Raw genomic sequence first — 27789 nt, forward strand, 5'->3', positions numbered from 1 at the left:
TGGTCAATTTGCATTTGAGCAGCCACTTTGTCCAAAAGTATTGTCAAAGGTTTAGGAGGAACGTATCCAGCTCATTCCTCCTAATACCCCCCAGACAGCAGAGCCCAACATTGGGTGACGGGCCTCTTTTATGCATCTAAACAAACAAGCATGGCTGATGGCTCAGCGTGTGGGTGGTTTATTTATTTATTTTTTTTACTTCTTTAGCGCCAATTGTTTTCGGGCCTATAGTCTCTATTAATTGTCAAAGCTGATTATTCCATTGAGAAATTGACGTGACGAAGGGGAACCTTGTTACAGAAAAAGCATTGCTTTGTTATGTGGTTCACTTGTTATTATAGCCTTCTTATTTATACATTTTCTTGATCAATCAAAGGAATGATAAATTTGATCATTTGATCAAGTCATTATTTGAATTGGTTATCCGTATGGCAAGCAAAAAATGAAGAGAGAAATCATGGAGAAAAGTACTTTTGAGATTTTTTTTTTATAGAAATGTCTTAAAATCTAAAAAAAAAGGGAAAGAAAAAAAAAATAAAAAACGCAAGCCAAGCCTAGGACCAACCCAAGTTTTCTAGCCTAGGCCCAGATCAAAACCAAAAAAAAACCTCAGGTCCAATCCGTGCAAAAGCTTAAATTCTATTGGATATTTGGATCTTCACATTGGGCCTGTTCAAATTGTAGCCCATAGAAAGTTGATACAACCACTTAATAAGACATGTGAAGTAATGGAACCTCATGTAAAAATGCCATCTGTGTCAACTCATGGACAAACAGTTACACAGTGGAGGCCCTACCTAACATTTAGTCACAGTTTGATACCACCACCACCACTATCACAAGGAAAAGGAAAGAACACTTTGCAAAGCAATAACGTTGTTTGATAACATCGAGACCAACTTTGATCAACAAACACTTAGGCTGTGTTTGGTTTGAAGGAAAAAGTAGGGAAAGGCAGGGAAACCCTTACAAATCTTGTGTGGGTTTCCCTACCTTTTCCTTCAAACCAAACATAACCTTAGCAAAGCAATAACGTTGAATACTCGGCTCATTCCAGCAGTCAATCCATTCCATTTCTTGGCATGTGAGTGAGACAATCCACTATGGGTATTGTAGCGGCCATCTTTCAAGTTTGAGAGTGAGCATTCTCCACTACCAAAATTCTCAGCTCTAAAAGCCACCCCCCTTCTTTCCCCACCTTCATTCACCGCATCGGAGCAAACTGACCTAGCTACCAACGGTCAGTCAGACTAGTGAGTAGTCCGGCAACCATCAATCATCCCCCGAACAAATATATATCTCCACCGTTCCATAAGAATCAACAGAAACTTCGTTAAGGTAAGGAAAAGACTGATTCACTACAAAATAGCTAGCTTAACATACTCATAGTCATAGGCATAGCTTAACCCAAAAGACAATAACTCAAAAGTAAAACCAAATTTACATCAAAACCCGCCCAAATACTGATTCACTAGAAAATAGCTTAACATAGCGGAGACCATGAATGATAAATCAAAGTTTTCACTAGAACAACATGTAGATCAATTATAGTATAGAAAAAGTAATACCAGTATTTACATCGCAACCTATCAACGACACAAGCATTAAGCGCATGGGGCACCATGGAGCCTCGAAAAGCAGCAATTCTGTCTATATGCATCAATAAATCAAATAGATATTGCTTAAAAATAAGACCGTCATCAAATTTTTCATTTTGCTGATTTCAACTTGAGGTAATAGTAAGTACTAAGTACTAAACAGGATTACAGGATCAACAATTCCACCTATCATACTCACTTTTACAAACTTGACCGACAGTACACCTTTCATCAAACATGAATGGTGTCAGTTCGTAAGGACGCCATAGAGTAAGCAGCAGAATAAAAGAGAAAACGAGGGAGTTGCTTTTTAAGTAAAAAGAATTATTTCACATCTATCGTCATCTTTTCTTAAAGCCATATTTTTTACGTTCATAGAAGAGATCTGTTTTAGCACTCCCCAAATTGACGATCTTTGGACATCCATCCCTATCCTTCTCCTGCTGAGTACACTCCTTGCAGTAGTAGGCATCAGATATCCCCACGCCTCCACAGATCACACATCGTCCCTGGAATGACCCATAATTGCATTCATCACAGACCCGCACAAGGGTACAAGGTCGAACATACGAGTCACATATTACGCATTTCCCATCACACTTTTCACAAAGCCGTCCAATGGCAATCCCTGGTTGCTTCCTGCACATTATCAGATCTGGGTGATGTTTGGCCATGTTTTATCACACACTCCTTTAGTTCCTCAGTTGTACCTGCAATATTTCATAGCACATCATTACACCTCCAATCATCTTCTTAACAGCATTACAATGTTAAAAATAAAAAGAAAGAAAATGCATCAAAAACATGGATTAGGAGAATGGGGAAGACAACGAGGAACTAAGAATTTGCTTCATTACTTCACATTGGTGTGACACTGTGACATGTCCAAGTGTTAATATTTAATCAGATCAGATAAGCATGATCATTCAAATCTATGCAGATGAACATTCATACCTTTACTGGGATTCTTTGGCATTTTTGCCCGACTATGACAATGAATAGTTGTTATTTTTGCAACCACCTTTAAAGATTTCATTTTTTTCTAGGAAGAAGGAATTCAAAGAACTCTCGTTGAGGTAAACAGAATGCCAGGAAAACTGAACTAAGTTGGAAGTTAGCCAGAAGATCTGTCAGTCCATTAGCTGATCTCTCCCAATGAACTCTCACTATTAAGTTGCAAGTTTTCCATTTGAATCTTCTCACTGCTCCCCTAAAGGACCAAGCTACAGTCTCTGGCTCCTTCAACCACCCAACTACCAGTTTAGAATGGCCTTCAATTAGCAAGCTCCCAAAGTTCAGCTCTCTAGCAATCTGTACTTCCTATAGAACAGCTTGAACCTCTGCACTAACCACATTTCCCAAAGCTGAACTTTGGGAGCTTGCTTAGAAAATCTGTGTAGTGATAGGATTCCTCCTTTGTAATCTTTGGGGTTCTCCCCTGCTTTGTACATCCTCTAATGTACTCCTTTTTTATTTTAATGAAATCTGGTTAAACTTTTCTCAAAAAAAAAAAAGAATATAAAGCAACAATTTGACCCTTTACATTTCTAAAAACTCCTTAAATACCAAAAGGCCCAGGGTTACGAAGGCTGCTACCATCAAAGTTTAGTTTAATAAAACCTTCTTCAGAGGGTTTCCACAGTGCTATAGGCTTGCCCTTGACCAAGGAAGAATTTGCAACCAATTGCCAGTTTCTCCAAATGTCATCAAAGGAGAAATGTGAGAAAAGATCCAAAGTTTTAGGCCAAAAGACAGCCCTGTTCAACAAGCAATACCAAACAGTAGTATGATCCCTTTCTTTCCAACCAAACTGTCCAAACCACCTGAAGGTAGCCAGGTCAAAGAGTGCACCAATCTGCAAAGGCATTGTCCACCTGTATCCAGAAAGACCAAAAATCTTTTCCCAAAGTCCTACAACAAAGGGGCAGGGAATTCGTAGGTGGTAACAACTTTCTCCATTAGCTTTGCAAAGGAAACACTACTTAGGAGAAATACTCGTAATTAGGTCTTCTCTTTTGCAAGTTATCCAAGGTGTTTAATTTTCCAAGAGAAACCTCACAACAAAGGGCTCCCACTTTTGGGGGATTGGGTTTGGACCAAATTTCCTTACAAAAGAAAAGTTGGGAGTTAGGGTCAGAGAACAAACAAGAAAAGAAGGAAGCACACGAAAACAAGCCCAGAGGATTAGGAAACCAGATACGATTTTAAAGTGATCCAAAGAAACTGGGTCTAGAGTTTTGAGAAGGAAAGCAGCCTGGTCAAGGCTTTGAGTCTTTAAGATCTCTTCTAAAGCCTGAGTTCCAATTGATACCTAACGACTAGGAGGACATAATCATCTAAATGGGTTCATTTTTAAAAAGGGACAAAAAATACAAAGATGGAAAAAGGTCCTTAAGAGTGGAATTACCAATCCAAACATCCCTCCCAAAAAAGAATTCTATCTCCTATACACACATCATACCTGATAAGGCTTAAATATTGGGGAAGAATGCCATTAATAGCCTTTCACAGAGAGTTCAAAGTGGCCCATCAAGAAACACCAACATCCCAACCATTACTTTCTTTTGAGCAAAGGTAAAGTATCATTGTATTGATGTAAAGGTCCTCCGTACAATGAGAAGCTGTACACACCAAAACAGAAGGACCTCAAAAAAAGTCCATCCTCAAAAAATTACAATCAGATGTGTCCCCTTTAAATTCAGTAAGTATAGACAACCAACTTCTAACAAAACCTACAGCCAAATTGATGACTTCATCTACAGTAGAGGTTTTAAGATCAAAGACCCTGCTGTTCCTTTCCATCCAAACCGCCCACATTATAGCTAAGGGAATAGAAGATCAACAAATCTTTCCTTTCTTAGTCATCCCTCGGATCTGCCAAAGCCTCAAAGCAGGCTTTAACTGAGGCTGGCGTACACCAGCTTACCTTCAGACTTCTTAAGAAATGGCTCAACATCTCTGAGGCAAAAATGCAGTGTAAAAACAAATGGTTTGCTGATTCTGTTTCCCCCCCACAGAAGCTACACCTTAGGTCACTGCAGTTAAAACCTTTTCTTACCAGCATCTCTTTTGTGAGACATTTCTCCACGGCTGCCCCCATACAAAAAACTTTACTTTGGAGGGAGCTACTGTCCCCCAAATGGCCCAGCTTGGAACGGGGGTTTCAAAACCTCCCCTTATGGCGTTGTAGAAGGATTTAACTGAAAACTCCCCGCTTTTGTTCCCTTTCCACACTAGTGCATCCCCGGTCTGCAAATTCAAAACCTGGGACTGAAGCAAAACCAAGAGATTCCCCACCTGCTGAATCTCCCAATCATTGAAGTCCCTTCTAAAGGTTGGAGTCCAGCAAAAAGCATTATCCCTTAAACAAATGTATCTGCTACCACTGCTTCTTTATCTTCAGCCAAATTGAACAGGGTAGGAAACATATCCTTAAGGGAATTCTCCCCTGTCCAGGCACCCAACCAAAACTTAATCCTTCTCCCATTCCCAACTTTAAATCTAACTTCCCTTCTGAAAAGGTTTGAAGCTTTGCATATACCTTTCCACAGACTGCACCCATAGGACATGGGTGGACCACTACCCCAACCACTTTCATCCAGCCCATATTTTTCTGCTATTACTGTTCTCCATAGATTGTCAGGTTCAGCAGCAAACCTCCATAGCCAAATTCCTAGCAGAGCTAGATTGAAGGATTTTAATCTCCTTAACCCCAACCCCCCTTGAGATAGGGGTTTACAAATCTGACCCCAGTTAACAAGATGATATTTATGTGAATATTTCCATCCCACCCACAAAAAGTCTCTCATCTTTTTTTCTAAAACCTCTGCCACTTCCGAAGGGATAGGAAATAGGGTCATGAAGTATGTCGGCAAGCTTGCTAGGGCACTCTTGATAAGTGTTACCTTTCCACCTTTGAAGAGATACCTTGCTTTCCAAGTGGCCAATTTCTGTTCCATTCTTTCTATTATTGGATTCAAAGTTGTTTTTGAATTGCATTTGGCTTCCAGAGGCAATCCTAAATACTTTGATGAAAGCTGACCAACCTTGCAGCCTAACAAGTCTGCCATACCCTGGATATTAGAAACATCACCCACAGCTATTATCTCACTTTTTGCTAGGTTTACTTTCAGACCTGAAATAATCTCAAACCAGTAAAGAATGTACTTCAAATTCAGAACTTGCTCCTCTGAAGCCTTGCAAAAGAAGAGAGTGTCATCAGCATATGGTAGAATTGGAATGGCAGTCCCATTGGGCTTCACCTGAAAGCCTTCCAGCAGCTCCCTCTCCACAGCTCTATCTACCAACTTGCTTAAACCTTCCATTTCTATTAGAAAGAGAAGAGGACACTACGGGTCCCCTTGCCTCGAACCTCTAGAACTGCTAAAATTTCCTTTAGCTGTCCCATTTACAAGCACCAAGAATCTAGGGGGTTAAGTAGCAGACCTTCATCCAATTCCTCCACTTGGAGCCAAAGTGCATTCTTTTCAACAAATAATCCAAGAAAGACCAGTTAACATGGTCATAAGCCTTCTCTAAGTCAATTTTGCAGATAGACCACTTCATCCACCTCTTATTCTTGAGTCTAGTAGTTCATTAGCTATGAGAACTACATCCTGAATGTGCTTGTTGTGGACAAATGCCCCTTGGCACATAGAGATTAAAGAATCCATCACCTTTCTTAATCTGGTGGCCAGAATTTTAGATAGGATCTTGTAGACACTTCCAACCAAGCTGATTGGCCTAAAATCTTTCAGCTCATTTGCTCCTTTCTTCTTGGGGATCAGTGACATAAAAGTTGCATTTAAGCTTCTCTCGAGGGCAGCAGAATCGTGGAATTCCTCCAAAACCCTTAGTAAATCAGCTTTAAGAAGCTCCCAGAACTTCTTAAAAAACAGCAATGTGAAACCATCTGGGACCGGCGCCTTCTCCCCTTCCAAAACTTCTATAACCTTCTTTACCTCCTCTTTTGAGAAGGGTTTTTCCAGTTCCGAAACCTGCTCCTCAGTCAAACAGTTAAAGATTAGACCATCCAGTTGTGGTCTTCTCTTGCAAGGTTCCTTGAACAACTCTTTATAGAAACAAACAAAAGCATCTGCTATGTCTTTCTCATCTTGTACTACCTTTCCTTCCACCTCCAACTTTTGAATAGAATTAACTCTCTTTCTTGCATTGGCCACCTTGTGGAAAAAAGCAGTACTACTATCACCTGCTTTCAGCCACATTGCCCGAGCTCTTTGCCTCCATTTGACTTCAGCATGGTGCAACATAGCATCTAGCGTCTTCTTAGCAATAAGCCTTCTTCTCCTTTTCTCCTCATCTAAAGATCCATTCTCCTCCTCCGCATCAATGTTAGCTATTAATTTCAAACACTCTTCCCTTTTTTCTCCCTCACTCTTCGAAGTCACCTTTTTTTTATGAATGAAAATAATTTATTAAATCAGAATATAAGGCAATACAGGAAACCCATGAAGAGGCACGAGCTGTTACCTCTTCTAACAAAGTATTACATCAGTTAAGAACCGGATAAGCAGAAATAAAATTACATAGCAGCCCAAAAAACTTTTGGATGAGGGGAACAAAGTCTCACATCCGAGCGAAGAGGGTCCAGAAAGACACTGCCAAGAAGAGACAACAATTCTAAAGCACTACTAAGTTCAACATCCCTCAAACCTCTCCTAAAACCAAAATCCCAGCTTAAGGAAGAGGGTGAAGTAATAGAAGGAAGAAAATGAGAAACAGTTTTTTCCTTGTAAAGGGAAAGAGAATAGAGATCCGGAAATTTGTCCTTAAGGGCAACGGTACCCACCCAAGTATCTTCCCAAAATAAAACAGAGTCACCAAGTTGAGAAACTGAGGGAGGACACTCTGAATTGCTTTCCAAGGAGATGCCAACGTAGCTTGACGTGATGCACCCGCATCCCAATGGATTGGACCGTCTGCCATGTATACTAGCTATCACTTCATGCCACAATCTCTCCCTTTCTCTAGGCCACCTCCACAACCACTTCCCTAAGAGAGCTTTATTCCTTTGAGCTAACCTTCCTACTCCCAATCCACCCTCCTCTTTACTCCTACAAACTATTTCCCAATTGATTAGATGATCTTTCTTTTCCTCCCCAGGCTCCCACAGAAAAGATCACATTATCCTCTCCAACTTCTTAGCTTCCCTAATAGGAATCCTAAAGATAGAGAGAAAATAAATCGGTAAATTTTCTAGGGTAGCTCTCAATAAAGTCACTCGACCCCCTATGGAAATGTAGTTCTTTTTCCAAGAAGCTAATCTTCTCTCAATCTTTTCCATAATTGGGGTCCAAAATCTACTCTCCTTTGGGTTAGCCCCTAGAGGGAGACCTAGATACTGCAAGGGCCAAGAAGAAATGGGACAACTAAACAATCCGTCACAGACTACAAAGTCCTCTCATTCAGATTAACCCCTACCACACAACTCTTATCCAGGTTTATCTTCAAATTGGAAACATTCTCAAAGTGTTGTAACAATGCTTTGAGATTTCTCACTTCCCACCTGTCAGCCCCTTCACAAAAAATTATGATATCATCGGCAAACTGCAGGTGGGTTACCCGAACATTGTTCCTTCCAATCCTCCAACCTCTAATTTCCTCTTCCCTATCTGCTTTAGAGATTAATCTACTAAAGACATTTGCAACTAGGGTAAAAAGAAAAGGGGAGAGAGGGTCACCTTGTCTAAGGCCTCTACAAGCTGGGAAAAAGTCTTTCACCACCCCATTAACCAAAACGGAGTAATGGCAAGAACTAATACAGCCCTTTACCCAATTGCACCATCTAGCTCCAAACCCACAACACCCAAGGACCTCTAGTAAAAAACTCCAATCCACAAGATCATAAGCCTTCTCCAAATCTAGATTACAAACAAAACCTTGGGTTCCTGACTTTCTCATGTCCTCCATGCACTCATTTGCTATTAGGATCTGATCCGTTGTTTGCCTTCCCTGCACGAAAGCGCCTTGTTCTTGACTGATGATGGAGGGTAGTACTACTCGGATTCTCAATGACAACACTTTAGCCAGGATTTTATAAATGCTTGTCACTAGACTGATTGGCCTACAGTCCTTAGGGTTCTTTGCATCTGCCTTCTTTGGGATTAGGGCTAGGAAGGTAGCATTGACTCCAAGGCTCACCGTTTTTTTATTTACAAATTCCTGAAACACCCCAACAAGGTCTTCTTTGACCGCATCCCAACAATCCTGATAGAAAATTGTAAATCCATCTGGACCAGGTGCTTTGGATCTATCCATTGAAAACACCGCTTGTCTGATCTCTTCTTCACTAAAGCCCCTTTCTAACCAGTTTGCTTGTTCTTCAGACAATCTAGTCCACTCCAAGTCTTCCAAGGTTGGCCTATTATTCAACGGTTTCCTATAGATTGATTTGAAATGATCCACAAAGCATCTGGCTATCTCATCTTGATTTGTGAGTTCCTCCCCATTCACCTCCAACTTAGCCACAATTTTTTCTTCTTCTTCCATTAGCCAGTGCATGGAAAAATTTAGTATTTCCATCCCCTTCCTTAATCCATTTATGTCGCAACTTTTGCCTCCACGAGATTCCCTCTCTCAAAAGGACCTCTTCCAAGTCCTTCTTTAGATTTCCTCTCAAAACCTGTTCTTTCTCACTCATCATCCTTTGAGCTTCCTTGGAATCAAGTTCCTCAATCCTGGACATCAAGTCATTTTTTTGCTCCTCAATCCTTCCAAAGTGTTCCCTATTCCACTCCTTAATTTTGGATCTCAACCTTTTCAATTTTTTGTGGAATATTACCCCCTTCCAATTCACTCCTCTTAATTCTTCTCTCCACCATTCCCTAATCAAGTGCACAAAATTCGGATGAGTTAACCACATATTCTCAAATCTAAAAGGCTGAGGACCAGAAGTTAAGGTTTCAGGACTTAGTTGGATAGGCAGTGATCAGAGGTGACTCTGGGTAAGACTCTAGCCATCAAGTTCGTCCAATGGTTCTCCCACTCTTTAGTAAAGAGGAATCTATCTAATTTCGAGCAAAGGGGGTTTTCTTGGAAATTCGGCCATGTAAAATTGGCTTGTAAGAGGGGTAACTCCTTTAGACCACAATTATTAATGAAATCATTGAACTTCCTAATGCTGGTTGTAATTGTCCTTTGGGGGTTATTAGATTCGGTACAAAACCTAATTACATTAAAGTCCCCCCCAAGACACCAAGGACCCTCCCACAAACCTCATATGGCATACAACTCTTCCCACATCTCATTCCTCTCTCTATACGAGTTTGGCCCATAGACATTGGTTAAAACCTAGGTGAAGCCATCCCCCGCATTCCTAACCTTTAAGGACACAGAAAATCTTCCTATTAGCTCCTCCACTGATTCTACAGCATCCTCCCTCCATAAGGTTACTAGACCTCCAGAGGCTCCATAGGACGGTGCTGAAGTCCAACAAACTCCTCTTGATCTCCATACACTTCTGATCCATCTTATATCCAATTCTGCCAACTTGGTTTCCTGCATCAAGACTATGTCCGGTTTCTTCTCCTCAACAAATCTTTAATTGCCCTTCTCTTTCTTTCACTTCCCAAGCCTCTCACATTCCAGCTAATGATCTTCATCAAGCACTTTTTCGAAAAAATCCCTTCTCAAAGACTCTACCTTACAGCAAAGTCTTTCTTCTTTCCCCTCTCCCACTAAATTCAATATCACCCTCAATATCTGAAATCAATCTCTCCACTTCAGATCTCTTTTTCTTTTTTCTCCTATTGTTACCCTTAGTCTTCCTCATTAAGGCACTAGCTTCATTTATCTCCCCCCCCCCAGATTAGAGTTCCTGTAATAGTCCTTTTCTTGAAAAGTTGTTACTCTCTCCCTTTGATCTAATTTCTCCTCCCTCTCTTTATACTCCTCCAACAACGTGCAGATTCTCTCCCAAGTTCTCTCTAGTTCCTCCTTCTGTCCCTCTTCCACTGCCATCTCACCTTCTCTCAGTTCGCACTCAAAGCTGCCAGTCTCTCTTCCCATCCCCCCCACTGGAACTTCTGCTCGGGATGCTGGTGTATTTGTTTCAAGCACAGAAGGCACATTAGTAACCAAAACCGAATGGACAACAGTACCTGTAATGTTTGGGACTGAGGGGACGACTTCCAAGGGAGAGGGATTCTCGTAAGGAGAGGGCCTAAAGCTGTTCCCTGTGAATGAGCATGTGTGAGAGAGTTTACACTGTGAATCAAAACCCTGTCTGCTTTAATAGGTGAAAGACTCTTCCATTTCTGTCCTTCTTCTAGTGTTACATTGCAGGTTGGAGCGTGAGAAGAGTTTCCTACCAGCATCATATCCTGCTCTTCCTGCACTAATGGACTACTTCCTTTGCAGGTACAAGCGGCACCTGAACCGTAGCCTTAGGCAACTGATCTTTAACCTTCACGACGTCTTCCTTGAACTTTGGTGCCTCGTCTTCTTCCTTGTTCTCTTGAAAAAGTACCTCTGTTCCCAGACTGTCTTCATCAAACACATTCCTTGAGCTGCTTAGGTTGATACTCCCTAAACTTAGTGTGTCGTCTAAATCAGTGGCACTGAAATCTTCCTCCTCAGAATGAGAAAACAACTCCAGCCTCTCTAAATCCCTTTGTCTGATACACCTAGGGTTTCTTTTTTCCGGCAATACCGTGTTCGTCTTCTCTGGTGCGACCCATCGTAGTGAGTTCCCAGGTACAGGGAGATTCGAAGACTGCTGGTTTCGGTCTGTGGAGATCAACTAAGATGATGATAGATGGTTGTTACCATCTATCGACGCCACTCTCCCCCTCACGTGCCAACTTAAAGGTGCATTGGGTCCTGCCATGCTTTAATTTTTTCTTTCAACCATTTCAGTTTTTTGAAGAAAATGTGACTGGCTGAGCCTTTAAAAGAACATTCCAACCACCACCTTTTGATGTTTGTCACCAACTCCTCTGAGTCCAACCAGCAGTGCTCCAACCTGAAGGGATGAGAGTTCTTTTTCAAGCCTCCCATAGTCAGGATCAAGGGGATGTGATCAAAAACTACCCTTGTCAGTGCTTCCTAATTTGAGAATGGAAATAATTCCTTCCATTCAGGTGAAATCAAAAATTTGTCCAGTCTGACTAAAGATGGGTTTTCCTGATTGTTGGTCCATGCATACTTTACTCCTGCTAGTGGCAAGTTTATCAGCTCCCACCTTTGGATGAAACCCCTAAAATTTCTCATACCTCTATTCAGTCTATTACACCCCTTTTTGTCTACAGGGCTAAGAATTTCATTAAAATCTCCTCCTAACACTCATGGACCTTCCCACCTTCTGACAGAGTCTAATTCATCCCAAAGAGCACTCTTTATGTTGAGGATTTAATTAGTTTTGTGTAGATTTAGCAGTAATTTTTTAAATGTTAATTGTTAGATATGAAGTAGGGACCACAGCATTTATGTTAGGTCCTTTGCTGATCGTTTCTTAAGTCTTTCATGTGTTTTTAGATGCTTGCTGCCCTATAAGGGCATATTAGTCATTGTACTCCACTTTATATTTTTAATATAAATACTAGTGAAGGGGGTGGCCAGAATTAAGCTCTCTTTTCTTTCTCAAATCTCTTCCTCTTCTTCTTCTTCTTCTTCTTCTTCTTCTTCTTCTTCTTCTTCTTCTTCTTCTTCTTCTTCTTCTTCTTCTCCAAGAAAATATCTTTTCTTTTACAGATTTTTTTAATTCAGCAGATTTCTACTTGGTATCAGAGCAAGGCTAGGGTTTCTTGGAGTTCTCCCATGCAACCCTAGATCAGCCGATTGCATGAGACAAAGGACTGATCGATCTACTTCAGACTGCCCAGTTCTTGGATTTTTTGGTGGACTTCAGTCATCAAGAAGGTGATCTAGGAAAAACTGGAGTGCGGGGAAGAATCCTAGGTAAGTTGGACTCTTCATTCTTGATCTGATCTTGGGCACTTGAACCTTGTTGGACTTCTCTAAGTTTTTTAGAGTGGTTGGTTAGGTTTCTAGACACTTTTAAGCCTTCCAGAGTGATCGATTCACTCTTCTCTCCGGTGGAAGACAGTGGGAAAAAGGGTTTTTCTCTCCGGATAGGGTTTTCTCCTTCCAGAAAGGTCAGCCGCCCTTGTGAGTGAGATCGATCTGATCTCAGAAGCTTTCTACCTAGTGTTTTTCTGGTTTTGAACCATTGGAAGCCGAGATGGAGGGTTGGAGTGCTGAAAAGAAATCCACCAGTAACATGGGTCCAAGTGTTGGAGGTACGAGTGATATGTTTAAGTCCGGAATTATTACCACAGTTAAATTAGATGGAACAAATTATTTAGAATGGGCACAATCAGCCAAGATAGCCATTGGTGCCCGTGGAAAACTAGGGTACATCACTGGGGAAGAAAAGAAACCTGATATAGATTCTTCTCGGTGGGTACAGGAGAATTACATGGTGATGTCCTGGCTGTGTAATTCTATGTTACCCCACATTGGCAAAAATTTTCTATGGGCTAATACTGCAAAGGAGATTTGGGATGGAGTGACTGAAACCTATTCTCAGAAGTAGAATGTAGCCAGAGCCTATCAATTAAGGAATCAGGTGATTTGTATAAAACAAGGAGATAAACTTCTTGCCATGTATTTCTCCATGATGAAAACCCTTTGGCAAGAGATGGATCACTTTGAAACTATGGTTTGGGAAAGTGTAAATGATGCAGCAACCTATCAGAAGTTGGTAGAGAAGAATATGGTTTTTGAGTTCTTGGTCGGGCTAAACCCTAAATTCTACATTACTAAGCGACATATCTTTTCTAGAGAGAGTGTGACACTTTCTCAAGCCTATGCCTTTGTTTCTGAAGAGGAGAGCAGGAGGAATGTCATGTTGAGAGCCTAGGATTGATCAGTCTGCTATGGTTAGTATAACCAGACCTAAGCCAAATTGAGGCAAGGGAAGCAGTGAGACTAGGAGGGAGGACAAGAAGGACTTGGTGTGTGATTATTGTAAGAAGACTAAGCATACCAGAGAAACTTGTTAGAAGCTCTATCTACACCCCATACCAACTCGGGTCAAGAACAAGAAGGGAAATGCAAATGTGGCAATTACAAGAGACTCTTCGGGACCCCTTACCCAAGCTTATTGGGAGACCATTGCAGTAGCAGCAGTCAAAACCGAATTGGAGAAGTTTGGACAGCTTATGAGTAAGAAGGACTTAGCCAGTTCTAGTTCGTCAAATGGACAGCAAAGTGCAAGAGCCAACCACACCACCTCTTTTGCTCATACAGGTAGTTCATATGCAACTGCAAATTATGCATCCACCTCAGGTAAGGAGGGACCTCCCTGGATTATAGACTAAAGAGCACCTGAGCACATGACTAATATACCTACCCTTTTCAGTTCTTACCAATTGTGCTCTGGTAGAGATAAAGCCACTACAGCAGATGATTCACATGTTCCCATTGTTGGGAAAGGGACAGTTAGAGTAACCAATGATATTACTTTATCTTTGGTCTTACATGTCCCTAGACTTCATACTAACCTTCTTTCTGTTAGTTCTTTGACAAAAAATTTGAATTGTTCAGTGACCTTCCTTCCTGGTAATTGTGTTTTGTAGGATCTAGAGTCAAAGAGGACGATTGGGAGTGGTCATGAGGTGAATGGATGTTAACGTTTTTGAGTCTACATTTTTTTTCTCTAGAGGTTCTCCTCAAGGGGAGAGTCTTGGGGAGGAGAACTCAATCTAATCCTTTTCCTGTTTCTTTTGTGCCACCAGTTTTACCATCAGCACCATCGCCAGTTCCATTACCAAATCCACTACCGGCAACCACAGAGCACTATCAGCGTTGCCAGAAGAGGGTTGACTCCACACATGCTCAACCAGTAGAACCCGCACCACTCTCCATCAGTCCTTCTGAGGCTCCAAATTCGGCAGATATAGTTCCAGGTATTCCCCTTGAGCCTGAGCCTGTTATTTTTTCTAATGATAATGTTCCTATACCTAACACTATTGTTGCAGTCAATCCCATTGACCTTGATCTTCCCATTGCACTTTGCGAAGGGAAGAGAAAGTGTACTGCCCATTGCATCTCACACCATCTTTCCTATAAAGCCTTATCATCCTCCTACCAAGCTTTCCTTTCTTCCCTGGATTCTATGTCTATACCCAAGAATGTTACTAAGGCTCTCTCCAAACCTGAGTGGAAAATAGCTATGCAAGAAGAGATGGAAGCCTTAGTTAAAAACCACACTTGGGAGATAATTGATCTTCCTCCAGACAAGGAGACAATCGGATGTAGATGGGTGTTCAAACACTAGGAAACAAACCCTACCCAGTTGGTTGCACAGTTCAAACACTAGGAAACAAACCTTACAACACTAGGAAAAGCAAGGTTACATTTGATACACTAGGCAATGCCTAGGTGGGCGCCTAAGAGACTAAGCGTTCACCTATTGCCTAGGGTTGCCTTGGCACCTTGAAAATGATCTATAGCTCTAGTTTCTATTCATCTCATTCAAATGGTCCAAATATCAGCTAACTCTCTAGCTGGTGGGCTGGTTAGGTGGGTGTAGGAAGGTTGGATTTGTATTTGGGAGCATCCTTACTAAGATGACTACCTCAATAAATATTTTTGTATTTGACCAACTAGCCTTTCCAATTGGGAAAGTTTTGTGTGTGTGTATCTATTTATTTGATAGTAATATGAAAACAAAATCATTAAAAGAAAAGGTATACAAGCAGTATACAGGCTTTGCAGCCCAAGCAAACCAACACAGCAACACATATAAATTCATATGCCAAATAACAAGAATACTTGATCTATGCCTTCACCCAACCACAGCAAATCCTACCCCTAGCACAAACTCTTAGGAAATCCAGACCCCTGCTACTAAAGCTTGAGAGAACACAAAGAAACAAAAACAAGCCAAGACACATGCTAAGGAATCATGAAACAAAAACAACTGACAGACCCATAACTGCCACTCAACCATCTAAAAAACCAACCTCCCCACTATCCTTAAAAAAAGAACTATGACTTGTAAAAATAAACAGCTTCCCAAAAACCAATTCTAAGACATTAACCAAGTCATCCATGGGATCATGTTCAAACAAAACTCTGGACTCATTTAAATTTTCAGAACTGTTAGTCCACTCCCTTGCTTCAAGCTCCACAAATATTTTTCTAGCAAATTCCTCGCCACCCAAAAAGAATAACCCCAAACTTTTGCTCACTCGACATCGTAATGAGCCACCTTCTTAATATCTGATTTTTTTTCTTTGCCTGATGCACCACTTCAATCTGGATCATGGGTTCAGATTTAGAACACTTCCTTGAATCTATCATGTTTTATGAACATAAACTATTGTCTACAACTGAATTAGCAGTCAAGCCCACTCCTTCAGTTAGAATCCTCTTAGTCCCTATTTCAAAGCTTTTCCCAACATCAGCCACTATCAACATTTCTGCCACAACATCATTCAATGTAGAACCTCGATAATTGAGAACAGGCAACCATCAAGCCTAAGAAATTTGAGAATTTCTTTAAACACCCTTCCTCTTAAAGACACTTTTAGAAGGCATACATGGACCAACTCCTCATAAACTGGTTCTCAATCAAAAAGAAGGCCTTCGTAATATTGACTAGCCAGACATTTTTAGGGGTCTTAAACATTTATAAAAGAGCCTTGATTTTCAGACCTGGTATGATCCAAATCCACACCCACCCTTCCAAATTACAACTTCAAAACTCTACATTCATCAGCTTATTTTTCCCATAAATTCCATCTCAGACATCTTACCAAAACTCCCTACATCCAATCTTTTCCACCACATCCATCCTCTTAGACCACCCTTAACCCCTTCCATTGTTGTCTACGATACCATATCATCTTGAACCCAACCATCTTCTCTTCCTGTCACTGGCTATCCCAACAAGCACAACTCCAAACTCCTCTCTACCATTGATAACAATTAGTCACCCCTCATCTCAGAAACCCCAATATCTTCCATCGGTAGAAAAAGGATCAGAAGAAGTCAATCCAACTTTTAATCAAACCAAAACTCCGCCTCCCTCATCAAACCCCTTAAGAAACCAAGACAAGGCATCAACTTCAACATTAAATCCTTTGCCAGGATAGACCCCTTGAGGAAGTATTGTTGATGATTCAGAATTCAGTGCCACTCCATCTCTACCAAGTGACACTTCTTCAAAACCACCATCAGATCTGCTTCCTTCTAGACAGGCACCCTTAATGACACCATGCCTCCAATTTCCTCCTTCAACCTCCACCTCTGTTTCTCAAGAGGTTAACTCTAAAGTCTAAACCCTTACAGTAATGTTTGACTGACTTTACATCTTTATCTATTAGGGGGTCTTACATGCTACTAGGCCCTCCCCCACCCACTCTTTCCTGCTCTTACATCCAAGGTGATTCAATTCAAAAACACTACCATCCTTATTAATGATACCTGCATTCCCATGTTGCCTCCTTTCACCAACAAACACAAAAACCACCTCCAACCTCACATCACAGGCCACATCAGGCAACTAGAATTATCCTCCCTTTTGATAGCCCTGACAAGTTGACCCCATTCTTCAAAGGTACACAATCCCAAGTGCCAAAGAGAGACCTATAAATTGGGTTTTCCTAAGACTTCTACAGAGACCCTACTTGGCTGGAACGTTGATGGGCTGAATAAAAAGGGCAAAGTAGCTTGGCGTTTAATCCCAACAGGCATCGTTTGGACTATTTGGGTCTAAAGGAACCTTAGAATATTTGAGAATACTAAGTTTCTAGATAATAAATCCTTAGGAAAGTGGTGGCAAAGGCTTTCTTTTGGCTCTCAGTGCACAAAGAATTTCAGTTTCAGAATATCCAAGCCCCTCTCTTATTTGTTCCTAGTAAGTAGGAAGTAGGAACATGTTCAAGATGTAATTGGTTTTCATAAGTACCTAGAAGATTTTATTTTTGTACAGTTCCTCACTGTAAATGGGTGGCTTCCTCCATCCTAGCCTTACATTTTCAGAATAATGAAACACAGCATATATTACCTTCTCCCAAGAATCAATTCAATTTCTCAATACCTTGTATCAAATAAACAACACTACAGTACAATGCTAATCTTTTAAAAATTTTGTTAGCAATATATTCATGAAAAACCATGCTAACAATCCAAAATAACTTCTCTATTGAAACAAAGACTAATGGCACTAACACAATCAACTTCGATAAGAAGCAACTTACAATTATTGGGGATAACCTTGGATAATGAACTTTTGAAACCCTAGAGCTTCTCTAGTCTCTACACTTTTATTGACATCAAATCAAATATCTAATCAATAGACACCACATAAGAAATTAAAACAAATTACAATTAATAAGAAGAAATAATGTGACAGTTTTGGTGATATGACTAATCTAAATCCAACTAAGCTTGTCTTAAAATCTTACAAAATTGAAAATTCAATAGAATATGCATCCCACCTAGCTCTGAGCTAAGTAGCTGATGACGTTTTACCAATCTTGATATAGACATATATGAACTACAGGTTAATAACCATAATGTAAATATAAACCCACATAGGACAATTCTTGACAATGTGAAATTTCATAGTGATTTTTCATAGCTGGAAGTGTAAGCCCATCTTCCAAAATGGAGTAATCTTGAAATTTTAATTAAATGAAATTTTGGTCACATGAAATGAAGCCATTCCTATATTCTGAAAGCTTTCTTTGAGGAAAAAAAATACTAAATGAAAAAAAGAAAAATAAAGAACTGCATTGCACCTGGTTCCAATTTACTTTCTTCTGAGACTAATGTGAGCACCTTGTCTTTTCAATTATAGATGACCAAGCTAATTAAAGGCCATAATCATCACAACAAATATAAAAGTCTCTATTCAGTTATTCTTTTAGATTCTTGTGTCATTTTATTTTCAATGATGTGGAAGTCTTTCCATTTGCAATGTCACAATCTAACTTAAATCATATTTCCCTGATCCATCGGAGTCATTATTTACGAGCTGGTATCTCAAGGGTCTATTCAGTTATTCTTTTGGATTCTTGTGTCATTTTATTTTCAATAATGTGGAAGTCTTTCCATTTGCAATGTCACAGTCTAACTTAAATGGTATTTCACTGATACATTGGTGTCATTATTTTTTTTTTTTTTGATAATTACATTGGTGTCATTATTTAAGAGCTGGTATCTCAAGGGTTTTGACAGAAGAGATAAAGTCATGGGATCTATGCTCTCATTCACAATAGTCTGGCCCATTTGCTTGAAAAGAAACTCTTTCATCCTGGAAAAGGGTAGTTGGGCACCCTCAAATATTTGCTCTCAGTGCAACAACAATTCAGGAATGCCACTTACTCTTCTTTTTTGCTTTTCTGCTTCTTATTAAATGTATGCTTTTGTTTTCTGTAATCTGACAGTACAGAGCCTTGATGTAGATGGGTCATAGTGTAATAGAACCCTTTTATACCCAAACTAATGAAAATCAGTACTTCATACCACTTTGGAAATATATATATATATATATATATATAAATTAAAAAAAATGAAAACCTTTATCTCTAGAAAATCATGTTTGTTCCCTTTTTCTGGTAGTGACAATACACCTGTGTTGTCATCTTACAAGAAAACAAATCAATACATAACAGAAGTTATACCCTTGCCAGAACGTTCAATTCATCATATTCCAGACCATGGTTTTCAAAACCGGACCAGACCGAACGGTCAGACCAGAAAACCGGGTGTGAACAGTTCCATTTTTCCCCAAAACTGGATTTTTCCCAAAAAACGTTGATTTTGGTCAGCAAACCACTGACCCGGGCGGTTCACTGTTTGAACAGTTTTGACCGTTTTTCAATTTTTTTAATTTTTTTGTCAGAACAGGCCAACCATTCGACCCGGGAACCGGACCCCTGACCGGTTCGTTCTCCGGGTCGGTTTTAAAAACCTTGTTCCAGACATTACAAATAACTTAACCATCTAACTGTCACTTCTAGCCTACAAAACACCTACATCACAAATGTGATAATTTTTTATTTTTCTGTACGAAAAGGCGCAGACTTTTACATAAACATTTACAAGGTCACACATCCACATGTTACCCTAGGGATCATCACAATGTATCAACTAAATAATAGGACATCTGCCCTCAATGCATATTTGTTCTTCTCATGTTTTGGAATTAATGGATGGACATTATGCCCATCAATTAGTTTCAAAAAGATTTCCAATTGCCAGAGTTTGGGAGCAATACTTGAGGATGTGAAAGGGCAAGCCCCTGTGTACTGTTTTGAGAAGAGGGAAGAAGAAAGCCAAAACTAGTTGCTGGTACCTCTCAGGAGGGTTTGATGAAAGGAGGAATTTTGAGAAGTCTGGTGGAGTGGCACTGACTAGAATGGTGTTAAAATAATTCTGCAGTTGTAAGTTCTTCCCATCTGTGATTATTTCCATACTAACAGGATCATGGCAAACAACCAATAACCAAAGGAATACCTTTTATAAGCACAGAAGATGTAACGAAGTATGAAATGCTCACCTAGTTAACCTGAATATCCAAATTATGATGGAAGAAAAGTTGAGGAGACCATGATCTTGACTTGTAGGAAGTAAGCTCAGTGATCTAAATATGTAATAACACTATTTTCCTGCCCTAGAAAGGGCCTGAGAAGACAAATACAGAAGATAGACACGATCTCTTACTCTCTAGTCTCTAACTCCTAACTAAGCCATAAACCAATTTTTGCATATATGTATAAACATGGAGATAGTAAGGAAATGTGGGGCAGAACACAATCGTCATGGATCAATTTTTGAGAGGAAAGAGGGGGAAAACGAAAAAACTGATTCAGAGTTCACAAGCTTGTGTTCTCACTGAAAAACTGCTGTGAGAGGAGCTGGTCAAGTCGGTGCTGGTGATGAAAAGGATAAGAAGGTTTCTGGTATTTTTAGGGTTTTTACCTTCTTTGAAGAATTTTAGGGTTTTTTGCTTCACTTAGGTTACTGAGTTATGTTCAAATGGAAAGGCAAGATGGTAATTGGAAACCTTTTGGAACTAACGGATGAACAAACATGTGAAGGGACAGATGTCCTGTTATCATAAAGTTCACACCAATGTTCACATAATAAAGTTAGAAGCAGATGTGGTTTCATTGGGTTAGTGATTAAACCCAGCAGACGTAACGAGATGGATGAAAACCCATTACTATTTGCAACCTTCAGTAATACATTCAAGCTTGGTGAGCTCCACTCCTACGTTCCTCCACTATTAAAAGTCCTCAATACTTTTTGAGGAAAGTTTAACCAAATTTCATTAAAAGGAGTACATGAGAAGATATACAAAACAGGGGAGAACCCCAAAGAGATTACAAAGGAGGAAGTTTATCACTATACAAATTTTCTAAGCAAGTGCCTAGTTTAGCTAAGCCATCCTCAATACTGACTCCACTAAATCCGGCCCATGCATCCTTTTCTTTCTTTCCCAAGAAGAAATGCAGTTAACCTGTTCACTGTAAAAGAAAGACTCAACAAAATTGATGTTGTCCAATAGTTGGGACCACTCCATAATTCTGATCATGGTGACCACAATAACATGAGGCTTAGGACTAACAACTATATGAGAATGCCTTTTAACTTGGTGTAAATGATGGTTAAATCTTGGGCTGAGAAGCATAATCTGGAAAAGTTCAAGATTTAGCTTGTTGGTTCAACAATTAACTATCCTTGGTTCATCCTGATAGGTTCAAGGATGAGAATGATGATGACAAGATAACATGTTTATCATTTGGGCTTGTGATTTGAGTCAAGACAACGAGCAGCAACTCTACAACTACGTTTTGCATGCACCCTACGTGTATCGAGCAGCTTATCTGGATTTTGTAACAACAAATGATCTTTGAGTGCGCATATCTGTTTTGAATTTAATGCTGAGACAAAGACAATGTTGATCAAGAACAGATAATGAGTAGAAGCAGGTGGGCTAGTATCGTGTATCGATGATGGCAAAAACAACTTACTTGTCTATTACTTAAGGAAGTAAAGTAATGTGTACCATGATGGAAAAAACAACTTGTTAATTCCCTACATTGTTCGTCTTTGTATAAAAAACGAATGGATAGTGAAGTTTGAGATGTAACAATCCAAACTCCAAAAAAATAAAATAAAATAAACCCTAACCAGTATTTTGAAACCACGTTAAGTGAGGAAATTAAACAACAATGTTCAACTCTTTTTTGAATCTCTGCAAAAAGGGGTCGGTGACGCCTCTATACAGAGAAGGAAGAAGAAGAAGAATGATGGAAAAAGAATGAGAATACCTGGTGGGTATGCTCTCCTTCGCTCGGGATTCTCGTTCAGAACTTGGCTTCGAGTGAAAAATAGGAGGTGTCAACTCTGAGTCTGTGACCCCTATGAACCTATCGAAAGCCCAACCGCCCGAAAAAACGAGAAGCTTCGATTGAGCTTCCAGGATTTTGTTACTCTCGGTCTTTCACAAGCTCTCTAAGGCCCACGTCTTTTGGGCTTCCGATCTTTCTAATGCCTAACGGGAAAAGACAGGTTTCCAATCTTTCAAGCTTGAAAGATGCCGCTGACAGACTTGCCAAACATGATCATCAATAATAGAGACCGGATCTTCTCCTCAGAGTGGGATGTGCTTGTAAAGTGCCTTATTGTCACGGGATTAATCGATAAGACCCCGTGTGGTGTTCGATGGGGTCGAGAAAACCTACAAATACAAGCAACAATACATAAAAGGCATCAAGAAGACACACAAATTAGACAAAAGACAACTTATATTGTATTAATCGATGATAAGCACAAGCATACATTTTAGTATTAAAGGATTCTCGTGTTTAACCCTTACACGCTTATGACTCACTTGACTACCTATCCCTTATGTCAGGAGCAAATCTCAATTCCCAATAAAATGAATTTGGATTGGTTCCACCGTAAAAGATACGGGCCCATGTATTTAATACTGACATGGAACCTTATCATAGGTTCCACAGCCGACAATAGGCTGTAAAATCAATAATGAGCAAGGTTTAGCTGTTCAACTGACTGTAGAACCAATGATGAGGTTCCACGCCAATATTAAATTCATGGCCCCACTATAAAAGGTACAAACCCATGTATTTAATATTGACGTAGAACCTTATCATTGATTCCACATTGGGCTGAACAACTTAAACGTTGCTAGAAGCATTCCTTTTTTTTCTACTTTGATATTGCAAAAAGGAGCCAATAAAAACCAATGTTCATAGAATGGGACAGGGCATTGACCTAGTAAAAGGCTAGAGGTTAAATGGGTCAAACCATGCTGATATAATAAAATTCAGAAAAATATTGAACATGAAGAAAATCAATTCAAAATAGAAATCACATTTCAAACTTTCAAAGTTTAAGAATCTCAATTCAAAAAAAAAAAACCATCACAGAGTCATTCAAGAATCTCAAGTCAAAAATTATAATGCATACATGATACAAGTATTCTAAACTTGGTTTCAAAATTTATAATGCATCCTTATCTCTGTAAATAAGGATGCAACAGTGGTTGATTGTTCGGAGAGGCAGAATGGACAATGGATCTAGAACCCCGAATTGATAAAAAAATTAATTGATTGAGAGGTGGCTAGCTTCTTTGGTCAGGTTGTTTCAAGTATTGTATGATTCAAAGATAGCTAGAATAGGGAAAGACGAGGAATTGGATCTTTGACATGATTTTTCTTACTGGGTTTGGAGGAATATGCCGAGTTTATTTGGGGATAAGATGTGCTTCTCGGCTGATGTGAAGGGATTTATAGTAGAACATTTTTTTATTTCTTTTGAAGGGCTGCACAACAGATGGGCCAAGTTTCCACTATGACTAGCAGGAGATCTTATCAACTCGTTAGTTGATACCTTGCAATTTATATTCCTTTTTTTATAAGGAATATATAGTTTTTCAAGGGTGGTTATATTGGTAAGATGGTTCTCTTTGTACAGCTCCTCATTGTACCGAGACTTATTTGTATTTTGGCTCTTTGATCTCAAGACTGTGTTTGGTCGCAGTGCAATTTTATTTGCACTAGTACAAATGCATGGGAATGCAAATTTTGGCTTAATTTTGTTTTCAGTTTTATTTAATTCTGCTTCAGGTCTTATTTTACCTCATTTGTATTGCAATCAAACAAAATAAAGTAAAATTTAAAATAAAAATAAATCATAATTTGCATCGAAATCATTTGTATTACTATGGTTTTGCATCAATGCAAATAAATTCACATTGCCACTAAACACAACCTAATGAAATATTTTACCTTATACTATCAAAAAAAAAAAACTTGGTTTCAATTTCCAACTATATCAGTATTAATTATCAAGTTTAAAGATTCTAAATCAATTCCAACAAATTAAATATTATAAAATTATAAATTAAACACAATTAATTATCCTAAATCCTAATATTTAATTATTTGATTTATTTATACAAAATTCAGAATTTTAGATTAATTGAGGTTTCAATTTCAATGTTTCAGGCTTTCAGGGGGCTTAGGCTAACCTGCAAGGCTAAACTATTAGGTGGACTGTTTTGTAGTCGAATTTGGTGGGCTGAAACGAAGATAAATTTCAAATTTGAGAAAACATGTAATCAATTTCGAATTTAGCATTTCAAAATAAATATTAAAAATTCTAAATAAAATAAGTTATAGATTGCAGATACAAGCCGTGGGGGGAGGAGGAGGAGGAGTACCTGGTTGGCGTTGAGAGAGAGAGAGAGTACCTGGTCGGCATCGTCGGCTACCGCTAATGGTGTCGGTGGCAACTGTGACTAGAGCAGTGGAGCTTGAAGGTGGCGTTCAGTGGAGGCTTGGAGTTGGAACAAAGAAAGAATGGGGGCGATTGGTCAAGGGTTTTGGGATTTTGGTTTCAGTTATTAGGACCTTAGGTTGTGTTTGAAAATGATGCAAACATGCAGAGTGCGTTCTGGTATATACAAAAGCAAAGTTGGGTTAGTTTTGATGCAAATACAAATGCAAATTTATTTTAGTTGTAATGGATGCAAACACGAATCCCATATAGAAATATACCTTTTCTAACATGAACCATTTTGAATTCAAATTTAATTCTTTTTTTTCATGTAAAATTACCTCTTATTTTAGATGTAAACATGCTTTGGAAATTGTATTTCTTGTCCTTGTCATTTGTCAATATACAAGTGCATTCTTGCCAAATGCCAACAAAACTGAACCAAAGTGCATATTTGCACAAAACTGACATTTACACCCTACTTGCACTGTTTCCAAAGGCAACCTTAGATTATGTTTGGTTGATTTTTGAATTTTTTTTGTCCTTTTGTGATAAAAGGTGGGGTGAAATAAAACCGGCCAGTTATGCAAAAGCAGGACCGGTTCATCGGTTCCCTGTTGAACCAGCCAGGTGAGCGATTTTTATGGTTTTTCTAATGAAGAGATTTTGGGGTATGTCCAAATCAGTTAAGGGTTCGAAACATGATTCAACTAGTTGGTCTTGAACATTGATAAAAACAATAAGATACAAAGTTAAAAACGTGATCAAATATATTTGTGAAAGTTGAGCTTAGATTATAATAGGTTTTAAGAGGACGGGAATAATGTCATTTTGGGCAGGATTTTAGATTGAGTTACGGTTGACTAGGTTGGGTTAAAGCCTTGAAGAGATACTAGATTAAGATTATGATCGGAGATTTAGAACCTTGGGGTGGATTAGGGTGGGCATGCGGTCTCTGCACCTGTGGGTTCACCGTCTGCCACGTTGATAGAGCGCGGACTCGGTAACGTTAACGTTATTTTGGCCGCCAACTGATGGTATCCGGTTCGGGGTAAAAATCCCAATTTTCATACTCATTTCGAACTCCCTCCCGATTTTCACCTAAACGAAGGGAACTCCCGAGCCCCTTCTTCCCGTCAACTGATAGTATCCGGTTCAACCGGACACAAAAAGGTAAAAACCCCGATTTTCATACTCATTTCGAACTCCCTCCCGATTTTCACCTAAACAAAGGGAACTCTCGAGACCCTTCTTCCCATCAACCAATGGTAAAAATCACGGTTTTCATACTCATTTCAAACTCCCTCCCGATTTTCACCTGAACGAAAGGAACTCCCGATTTTCACCTGAACTCTCTTCTCAACAGATCGAAGAGTAGAAGCGCAATGGACTCAGCTATGCTACAAGGGACGAAGTGGTGGCTAACCTTCTAGCTACCCGTAGCAATACCAGCGTCATTCTAACTTCATTGGACACCAAGAAGGCAAGAACCTCAACGCCACCTGACGAGGGCAGATTTGGCCCTCCAGTGACATTGTGACACCTGGCACCTCATGCAAACCAAGTGCAGCCTCTTGACAACTGGGCAGCTCGGCATAGCTCGCCACAGGCAGTTCGGTAGAGCCTGCCATAACTCGCCACAGGCAGCTCGGCATAGCTCACCACAGGCAGCTCAGCATAGCTCACCACAGGCAGCTCGGCAGAGCTCGCCACAAGCAGCTCGGCAGAGCTCAGGGAGCTCGGCATAGCTCCCCCCCAGGCAGCTCGCCACTTGTAGGGTAGCTCGGTACAGAAGAGCAGTTCGGCATATCATAGGAAGATCTCCTGCCTGACAACCGTACCTGATAGATCCGGAGACCTGCGCTCACGTCTCTTGTCAGGCGGCGCCGTGCCTGCCAGCCCTGAGAGTTGTCCCTTGACTGACAGAGCCGTACTCTGCAACAACCACCTACACCCGCCACCTCAGCTTTGGCAGTAACGGTTGCGGCAGAGAGACAGAGGCGGTTATGCCTAACTTGACAGAGGCTGTTACGCCTGATTTGACAGGACACCACTATATAAGGACTCCGACCCCCAAAGACAAAGGGGGAGAGAATGAAAAAATGGAGCTAATCCCTGCTTCCTAGCTCTCTCATTTCTCTAATATCATCTTCAAGCTCTCTACAATCAGAGTACTAACTTAGGCATCGGAGAGTCCCCGCCGGGTAAATACCCCCGGGCCCCCTGGTTCAGTTCTTGCAGGTTCCTCAGCTCCCGCCGTCTACAAAGAGGAGGAAAAGATGGAGTTCTCGTAGGTCCCCCAGCTCCCGCCACCTACAAAGGAGAGGAGATCACCTCATGCAGAGAGCAGTCGGGTTGCGCTACACCAGGGAGCTCCACCATCCTCTGAGTTACAGGCCGCCTAGGAGCAGGTCAAATGACGAGTCCACCAAGGTAGCTCACCACTAGGGAGCTCAGCATAGCTCTCCCCCGGGCAATTCGCCATCAGGGAGCTCGGCATAGCTCTCCCCTAGACAGTTAGCCATCAAGGAGCTCGGCATAGCTCTCCTCAGCTCGACATAGCTCGGGCAGCTTGGCATAGCTCTCTCCCAGGCAGTTCACCACCAGGGAGCTCCACCATCCTCTCCTGGGAGCAGGTCAAATGACGAGGTACTTAGCCAAAAAATAAAAAATTGGTACGTGACCAGAAACGGTTACATCACCACCGACGTTGTCGCACTCTCCAACGGCCACGCCACTGGTATCGACCACTGCACATCGTTCACCGATCGCTTGTATCCCAGCCAAGACTCCACCATGGACAAGTTCTCCGCCAATCAACTCAAACTCATTTGTCCCACATCCACGACTGATTTGGACATCCAAATTTCGAATGTGTTCGACAACGAATACTACGTGGATCTCATGAACCAGCAGGGGTGTTCACCTCCGACCAGGATTTGTACACCGACTCAAGGACTCGACTCATCGTTACTATCTTTGCACTAAACTAGACCCGTTCTTCAAGAAGTTTGTGTACGCCATTCTAAAAATGGGTCAACTGAGTGTGTTGACAGGGACCCAATGAGAGATCCGTGCCAATTGTTCGGCTCGCAACTCCACTAGCACAGATCTGTCGTCTATTGCCGACGAGGAACAAGGCGGAGGAGCGCAGTTGATCCTCAGGGACCCAAGTTTGTGTATGCCATGGTTGTTTTTTGTGTATTGATCCTGGCAAGCTGACTTATTGGTGCTACATGTTTAATAAAAGGACTTTTTGTAATGAACTTTCACTTGTAGTTTGTAGATTATGGTTCAAGTTTTATGGACTATGGACTCTTCAACCTTCAACCACCCACATCGGAGTAAGTATGGCTCTTCAAGCTAAGTTCTATAATTGGAGCAAATTAATTAAATGACCCAAGCT

The 27789-nt window shown here is 40.4% G+C and overlaps 1 protein-coding gene across 2 annotated transcripts; it reads right to left on the bottom strand.

Annotated features, from left to right (window-relative positions):
- Positions 1-1678: 1678 nt before the first annotated feature.
- Positions 1679-22112, bottom strand: LOC104602577 (PHD finger-like domain-containing protein 5A). Of its 2 annotated transcripts, XM_010266306.3 has the most exons (3): positions 21911-22112; positions 17828-17915; positions 1679-2308 (listed from the first exon to the last, which is right to left on the bottom strand). In XM_010266306.3, exon 3 carries the CDS (start codon positions 2270-2272, stop codon positions 1940-1942), a length of 333 nt encoding a protein of 110 aa, XP_010264608.1. In that variant the 5' UTR covers positions 2273-2308; positions 17828-17915; positions 21911-22112; the 3' UTR covers positions 1679-1939. The 2 variants fall into 2 exon arrangements, with proteins under 2 accessions (XP_010264608.1, XP_010264607.1); XM_010266305.3 differs by lacking the exon at positions 17828-17915 and having other exon boundaries at positions 21911-22086.
- Between the last annotated feature and the right edge of the window lie 5677 nt (positions 22113-27789).

The sequence above is a fragment of the Nelumbo nucifera genome, chromosome 2 (genome assembly GCF_055504915.1).
Source record: "Nelumbo nucifera cultivar China Antique chromosome 2, China Antique-T2T, whole genome shotgun sequence".
Taxonomy (NCBI): Eukaryota; Viridiplantae; Streptophyta; class Magnoliopsida; order Proteales; family Nelumbonaceae; genus Nelumbo; species Nelumbo nucifera.